The sequence below is a fragment of the Musa acuminata genome, chromosome BXJ2-7 (assembly GCF_036884655.1).
Source record: "Musa acuminata AAA Group cultivar baxijiao chromosome BXJ2-7, Cavendish_Baxijiao_AAA, whole genome shotgun sequence".
In the NCBI taxonomy this organism is placed as follows: domain Eukaryota; kingdom Viridiplantae; phylum Streptophyta; class Magnoliopsida; order Zingiberales; family Musaceae; genus Musa; species Musa acuminata.
In genome coordinates this window covers 711640-719002 of record NC_088344.1, presented here as the reverse complement: position 1 = coordinate 719002, position 7363 = coordinate 711640, and the positions used below count along the sequence as shown (strand labels likewise).

At 50.3% G+C, this 7363-nt stretch overlaps 2 protein-coding genes across 2 annotated transcripts; one reads left to right on the top strand and one right to left on the bottom strand.

Moving 5' to 3' along the window:
* Positions 1-517: 517 nt before the first annotated feature.
* LOC135618011 (cytokinin dehydrogenase 5-like) lies at positions 518-1279 on the bottom strand. The gene has a single exon (XM_065118912.1). It carries the CDS (start codon positions 1277-1279, stop codon positions 518-520), a length of 762 nt encoding a protein of 253 aa, XP_064974984.1.
* Positions 1280-4478: 3199 nt separating this feature from the next.
* On the top strand, positions 4479-5699 carry LOC135616058 (uncharacterized). Its single transcript, XM_065115223.1, has 2 exons — positions 4479-5014; positions 5100-5699. Exons 1-2 carry the CDS (start codon positions 4871-4873, stop codon positions 5625-5627), a joined length of 672 nt encoding a protein of 223 aa, XP_064971295.1. The 5' UTR covers positions 4479-4870; the 3' UTR covers positions 5628-5699.
* The last annotated feature ends 1664 nt before the right edge of the window (positions 5700-7363 follow it).

Below are 7363 nucleotides of genomic sequence, written 5' to 3'. Positions count from 1 at the left end.
CGAGGCAGCAAGGCAGTGTGCTGGCTGCGCATGAGGCCGAGTGGCCGAGGCAGCGAGGCTGCTTGCTGGCTGCGCATGAGGCCGAGTGACCGAGGCAGCGAGGCAGCTTGCTGCGTATGAGGCAGAGTGGCCGAGGCAGCGTGTTACTTGCTGCGCATGAGGCCGAGTGGCCGAGGCAGCGAGCAAGGCAGTGTGCTGGCTGCGCATGAGGCCGAGTGGCCGAGGCAGCGAGGCTGCTTGCTGCGCATGAGGCCGAGTGGCCGAGGCAGCGCGCTGCTTGCTGCGCGTGAGGCCGAGTAGCCGAGGCAGCGTGCAGCGTGTTGGCTGCGCATGAGGCCGAGGAGCCGAGGCAGCGCGCTGCTTGCTGCGCATGAGGCCGAGTGGCCGAGGCAGCGTGCAGCGTGTTGGCTGCGCATGAGGCCGAGTAACACGCTGCACATGAGGCCGAGGAGCCGAGGCAGCGTGCAGCGTGTTGGCTGCACATGGGGCCGAAGGGTCAAGGCAGCGGGCTGCACCGTCAGCCGAGCAGCTGACGCGGGCTGGCCGCGCATGGGGCCGAGGTAGCATGTTGTGCCGTTAGCCGAAGAGCTGACGCGGGGTGGTCGCGTCTGGGGCCGAGGCAGCGAGGCTGCTTGCTGGCTGCGTGTGAGGCCGAGGAGCCGAGGCAGCGAGGCAGCAGCGTGTTGGAGTGAACAGAGCTTACCTTAACAGGGTTCTTGGGGGAGAAGAAGGACGACCTCCAGTTGTTGATGAGGCCTTCATCAATGATGACGAAGCCTTCGATGTAGTCGAACCTTTCGCTCCGGTGGGCGCTGTGGAGCGAGACGAGGAGCTCCTGGTCTCTGGTGAAGGCCGCGAAGTCGGAGTACAGTACTCGGATCCATCTCACCCCGTGAGGAGCTGTCTCCAGTGCAATCCGGGCTCTGATGATGATCCCAAACTGTCCCTGACCACCGAGAACTCCATGGAACAGCTCTGAGTTCTGCTCTTCTGAGCATGTTATCAGCTCGCCCTTGCCTGTGACCATATCGAGCTCGTGGACATTGCTGATCTGAGGCCCGTGGTGAAAGGCTTGCCCGCTTACGCCGGCGTTGGAGAGAGTGCTGCCGACCGACAAGTAGAGGTAGTCGGTCCACGACTTGGGCGCGAGGCCGTCGTTGGCTAGCGTCCAGTTCAACACATCGACCTGGAGATCACCCCCCGAGGCGTCGACATAGTACTCGCCCGTGGACGGCGAGCACGTCGGCTCCGGGCGGGGCGCGATCCGGCCGCGACTCATCTGGACCACGACGCCGTCCGGCGAGAGCGTCTGGCCCTTGATCGAGTGGCTGTGTCCCCTGGCGGAGACCGGCAACCAGCGGGCCGTGCGCGTGGGACCGATGGGCCGACGCGGGCGGAGGCGCGCGGGGGCCGAGCCGCGCGCGTGGGGACCGAGGAGCCGGGACGCGCGGGCTGGCCGCGTGCGTGGGGCCGACGCAGGCGAGGCGCGCGAGGCCGAGCCGCGCGCGTGGGGCTGGTCGCGCGCGGGCGGATTGGCCGCGCGCGTGGGGCCGACGCAGGCGAGGCGCGCGGGGCCGAGCCGCGCGCGTGGGGCTGGTCGCGCGCGGTCGGATTGGCCGCGCGCGTGGGGGCTGAGAAGCCGAGACGCGCGGGCTGGCCGCGCGCTTGGGGCCGATGCGGGCGGATTGGCCGACGCGCTCGGGCTGGTCGCGCGCGTGGGGCCGATGCGGGCGGATTGGCCGACGCGCTCGGGCTGGTCGCGCCTCGGGCTGGTCGCGCGCGTGGGGCCGATGCGGGCGGATTGGCCGACGCGCTCGGGCTGGTCGCGCGCGTGGGGCCGATGCGGGCGGATTGGCCGACGCGCTCGGGCTGGTCGCGCCCGTGGGGCCGGGGGGTCGAGGAGCCAAGACCAGCCGCAGAGGTCGCTGCTGCTAGTGCAGGTCGACTGCAGTGGAGCAACCAAGGAGAAGACTAACGTACCGTCATTCCGGACCCTCCTTCTAGCGTCATTCTGTTACGGTAAGTAACTTTTTTAGCCGTGGCCTCGGGGCCGTCGCGGCTCGGTTCGAGTCCGGAAGACGGTGATCTCCGTGGGGGCGTCCCTCGGGGTCTCCCGGCGGCCGAGCTCGGTGGTTCGGGTCGGGAGGTCGGTTCGGCAAGTCGGGTCGGCGGTTCGGGTCGACGATTCGGGTCGGGAGGCAGCTCCGCCGCAGCTTCGGGAAGAGGCGACACCGTCTCGCACCTGCACACAGGTCGGGCCGGGAGCTCGGCCCGACCCCTCCGACGATCAAGTTAGAGAAAGATGTGGAAGGGATAGTGGATGAGGCAAAAGAAGAGCCTCTGAGTGTTTTGTGTCTGAGTGAGTTCCTCCCCCTTTTTGTTCAGGGCTTCGGGGTATTTATAGAGGAGGTTTGATGTTACCTGACGTAGCTGTCTGCAGGGTAGGACTGTACCTTTGATGACGTCTGACATTGCCACTGGGGCTATGTGGGAGACCGGGAGATCGCAGGGTATGGGTGAGCTTCAACCGTTACCTGCTTCTGTCTCGTCCGGCTGTGCTAAGTCTGCCATTTTTTGTCATATCATTGATCGAGTTTTAAGGGTCATTAAGAAGTCAGGTAAATGGATTGGATCTCCTAAGCGATGGAGCTTCTTCTCTTGGCCTAAACACTGTGGGACCGAACGTTAATGCAGATGGGAGCTGCTCATCAATAGATCACGAATCATGGAGTTAGTTCTACTGCCACGAGCTCATCCTGTCATTTCGTGTGGCCAAGTAGTAGGTGGATGGTAGACTAAATTGGTTGGTCCCACCCGGAAAATTTGAGAATTAAATCTTATGTCTACTTTGTCTGATTATTAAGTTAAATATTACAAAAAATATATTTTCGATAAGTTTTTAAGGACAGTAATTAGCTAGTAAAGATTTAGATGATTTATCATATATCAGTTGTAAGAAAAGAATCGTTATTTTAATCATTGGTTGTTGTGTTTATTTATTTATTTATTTTTGGGTTGAAGTGTTAAAATGACAAAAAGAAAATAATAAATTAGCAAGAAATAGGAACAAGGAAAGAAGAAGATTTTTTATTTTTTTCTTATTGAGAGAGAATGGGATGTATTGGACATGGAAGTCCCATCTTCCAAGTTCTCTCATGCATTCAATGATGGCAACCCTTTGCATTCATTCCCCAAGTCACATTTGCCTTGAACCAAGGATCTCTATTAGAGAGAGAGAGAGAGAGAGAGAGAAGGGGGGGAGGACAAATCCAACGGAATACTCTACTCGAGTCAAGGCTATCATCACGGCTCACATAAAGTTGAGAGTGAATTCAATTTATTGAGAGAGAGAGAGAGAGAGAGAGAGTTGTATGGATATATCATGTAGTTATGGGAGTTGAACTACTTAATAATAATTATTATTATTAAGTCTTGGGATGACCTCTTTCTCTTTCTCTCTCATATGGCCCTTTTACTACGTTACTTGGCCTTAAATTGCAAAGACAAGGACATGCACCATCACGGGCCCCAAAGAGACAACTAACATTTGATTCATTAATGCATTGTCATTCACATGCACAAATCGGCGAAAAAAATGACAATATATATATATATATATATATATATATATATATATATATATATATATATATATATATATATATATATATATATATATATAAAGTGAAAACTCATGCTGATGGCTATTTTATTTTACAACGTGGAAGTTTATAAAGCACTAAATGATTTTATTATATTTTTACGTGAGCATGCATGTTGGACACACATTCATGTGGTGTTGATGTGACATCTATAACTGTTGGCATTTTGCAGTGAGTTAGGGCTATTATATATGTACATACATACATACATACATGTACATATTAAATATCAATTAACGTGTTATTAAATGATTCACTTATCTCTCACTATCAATTATGATATGATATGGTTCATCTAAAATTTATCCACCTGATTTGAATACCATAACGAAACTTTCAAAAATTTGAGTCATCTATGAAGATATGAGATATTAATACAACATAAAATCTTATGCTATTAAATTGTGTCAAATCAATTATATATCATTAAACTCTTATAGTATCTAATTAGTTATTGTATTATTAATACAAGTAATAAATTATAGGTTTGAGTTTATATGTGAACATCTTATACGTTGTTTAATATAATATTTATTTTTTTAATTATTAAAAAACACATATTTCGAATCCTTCATTGTTTTTTTTTCATCTCACACACATAATATTTATGAATAATAATTAATTAATTTTTTGTCTATATTCTTATTATGGATGAGAAGTAATTCTTTTGAAGCAACTTATAAGCAATCATTTTTATTGTAATTTAATTTGAAGTGGAGGAGTAATTGTGAATGGGGGTGGAGGAGATGAGGAGGACCACAGGATGAAGATGATAGATAGATAGATAGATAGATAGATAGATAGATAGATAGACAGACAGAAAGAAAGAAGAAGATGGCAGTGGGAAGTGAATCCAAGCGTTTGCAGACACCGCCTGCACATAACTCATGGAGGAGGAGAGTGTTGGCATCCATCGCCACTTCAAGGGGGCGACCAAATGGGGCGCAGCAGATGCCTCCGCTGCTTGCCGCCAAACCCCAGCATTTAATGCCGTCTCTTCCCCGTCCCTCGTCCCGTGCATGTCCTTCCAACCCTCCATTAATGCTCCCTAACCTTGTCTGACAGTGCCCTGTCACCAGCTCTCATTAACTACCTCGCTCCCCCAGCACATCAATCAATCGCATCCTTCATCTACTCCGCTTCCTTCTTCTTGGCACCTCCTCCCCTTCTCTTACGTCTCCAAGTACCGGAGTTCTTGCTGTCGAACGATGTTGGTTGAGGTGAGCTCGAGGGAGGGGGAGCGGGGTCCGATAACCCTCGATCTCCTCGGCGGATGCACGTCGGTGGCACCCAAAGACGTTGATGCTGGCTCGAAGCCGTCCATTGGCTGTCGTGGCGACCTCCGTCCGCTGGTTCGCACTCGGTTCCCGTTCTTCGTGGGTGGTTCTCGCCTTCGCCTCGTCTTGGGCTCACGTCGATGTTTCCTCGTACTCGCAGGACCTTAACCGGCTGCCGGACGACGGCCCGAAGCCGGTAGCGGCGGCGCTCGCCGGGAGCCAGAGCGTGTGCACCATCGAGAAAGTGAAGTGGGCGCTGGAGCGGGCGGAGCGCGAGTCGCGCGGCAGGGAGATGAAGGAGGAGGAGCAGCAGCGGCAGCGGCGGCGGCGGCGGAGGATGGGGATGGAGAGGAGGAGGAGGAGGAGTCATGAGGCATCGGACGGCTGCTCCTCCCCCTCGCCCTCGCCCTCGCCCTCACCCTCGCCCTCCTCTTCGTCGTCCATCACGACGGCGTCGATCAAGCGGCGGGGTGACGGGGAGGAGGGGTCCGCCGGCTGCGACTCCGCAGGCGGCAGCCTGGTGGCGGCGGGCTGCCCTAGCTGCCTTTCCTATGTGCTGATATCGAGGATGAACCCGCGGTGCCCACGCTGCGACTCGCAGGTGGCACCGCCCTTGGCGGCGACGGCTCCTCCGCCTCCGCAGAAGCGGCCCCGCATCGACCTCAATTTTGCGCTTTTCCCCCTGTAAAATTACTTAATTATGTATGTATATAAAAATATACAGGCAGGAGCAGTATAAAACAGTAATATTAATTTCCAAGTCCTCGCCATCATTTTATTATTATTATTATTATTATTATTGTTTTGATGCTTGTGGAATTCATATCATTTTTATCTCTTTACTGCTTTATCCCATTCCCTGGTAGATTAAATCATCAAATTTATTTATAGTTGTAAGTGTTGGAGAGGCTATGCGTTCATCTGTTGATCATCGTACATCTAATCTAATATTATTTTTCTCTCTATTGTTATGGTATCAAAAATAATAATCTAGTGACACATTATACCTTCGATAATAAGGTGCACCGCTTATCAATTATCATCATATAATTTAGTTTAAATTCACCTAAGGTTTTTGATTGAATAGATTTTTTTTTCCTAATATTTTGATGCACACAGCTACACCACAAGTAAAGTAGCCCAGTCCAACTTGTTCTTCTCATACAATTCCATATACTCATTCAACAGAGGAGGCGATGGGGGTTGCAGCACTCCGCAAGTCAGCTTCGACAAAATGAGTTGGCGACTCGCTTTCGTCGTTAATGTGCATGAAAGGGGTGGTGTGTTGGAAGGAAAGCTTGACTGAGAGAGAGAGAGAGAGGCTCCAAATTACTGCGCTCATACTGATCGATCTGTCATGTCTCATCCCGACTGCAGAGAGAAACATGACCATCCCATCTTCTCTCTCCGAATCCCCTTCTTCCACAATTTCTTCTTGTCCATTTCGTTCGTCGGTTTAGCTTGCATCAGTTGCACCCAAAGAAGATACGACTGGTTCATCGGTTGTACACATTTCATTCATTTTCTGCAACCATACTTAAATTAATTATCAATAGTTGAGCTCTTGATTTCTAATCGGATCGCTTTTGATCGATGATGATTGACAATACGATGTTTTTTTATTTTTTTACTTATTTTTAGGATATTTTGATCCAAAATATTTGTTATCGTAAGATGTTCCGAGTTAATCCAAGAGCTTGTCATGAGCCTTGGAATCAAGGTTAAGATGGTTTAACAAGATATTATTATTATTATTATTATTATTATTATTATTATTATTATTATTATTAAAAATATATATATTTTTATTGTTAAAAATAATAAAAATGTAAATATATAATTTATATTTTCTAAAGAGATCTAAGGTCCCGACTTGGATCCACTATTTATCAGATTCAATCAATGACCCTGAGACATGACGTACGGGAAGAAGAACCGAGTCATAACGGGTTTCGTCCTCATGCACTCACTCTCATCTTCCTCCTGAGTTGAGATGTATGGGGGGCGTGGGTAAATGTGCAAGAATGGTTAGATGGCGTGTGACGTCTCCTCCGGCACGGTCTCCGTCACCGTTCAAGGGCGACCGCGACTCCCCCTCCACCTCGCATTTAATGCGCCTCTCCCCCAGTGTGGTACGTCCATTTAAGGTTGCTGAGGTCCACGCATCGCCACCACCGCTGCCTGCATCTCCATTGTATTGTTGCCACCGCGCGCGTGATGGGAGTCTCGTCCGCGCCCGCCATTAATGCCGCTGCTGCTGATGAATGCGATGGCAAACAGCAGACGGTCGGAAGAGTCAACATGACAAACCATTCACACCATTTATTGGGTTCTTATGCCTCCATTCCCCATCATTTAATAACATCACTTTCCTTCTCTCTTTCGAGCTTTTATTGGGACAACAAAAATTGCAGGGTTTGATTT

Bases quoted from the DNA above. Each gene is read 5' to 3' on its own strand.
- LOC135618011 (XM_065118912.1), bottom strand. From the start codon at position 1,279: ATGAGTCGCGGCCGGATCGCGCCCCGCCCGGAGCCGACGTGCTCGCCG.
- LOC135616058 (XM_065115223.1), top strand. From the start codon at position 4,871: ATGTTGGTTGAGGTGAGCTCGAGGGAGGGGGAGCGGGGTCCGATAACC. The intron at 5,015-5,099 runs GTTCGCACTCGG...TCGTACTCGCAG, and splicing joins GTGGCGACCTCCGTCCGCTG to GACCTTAACCGGCTGCCGGA.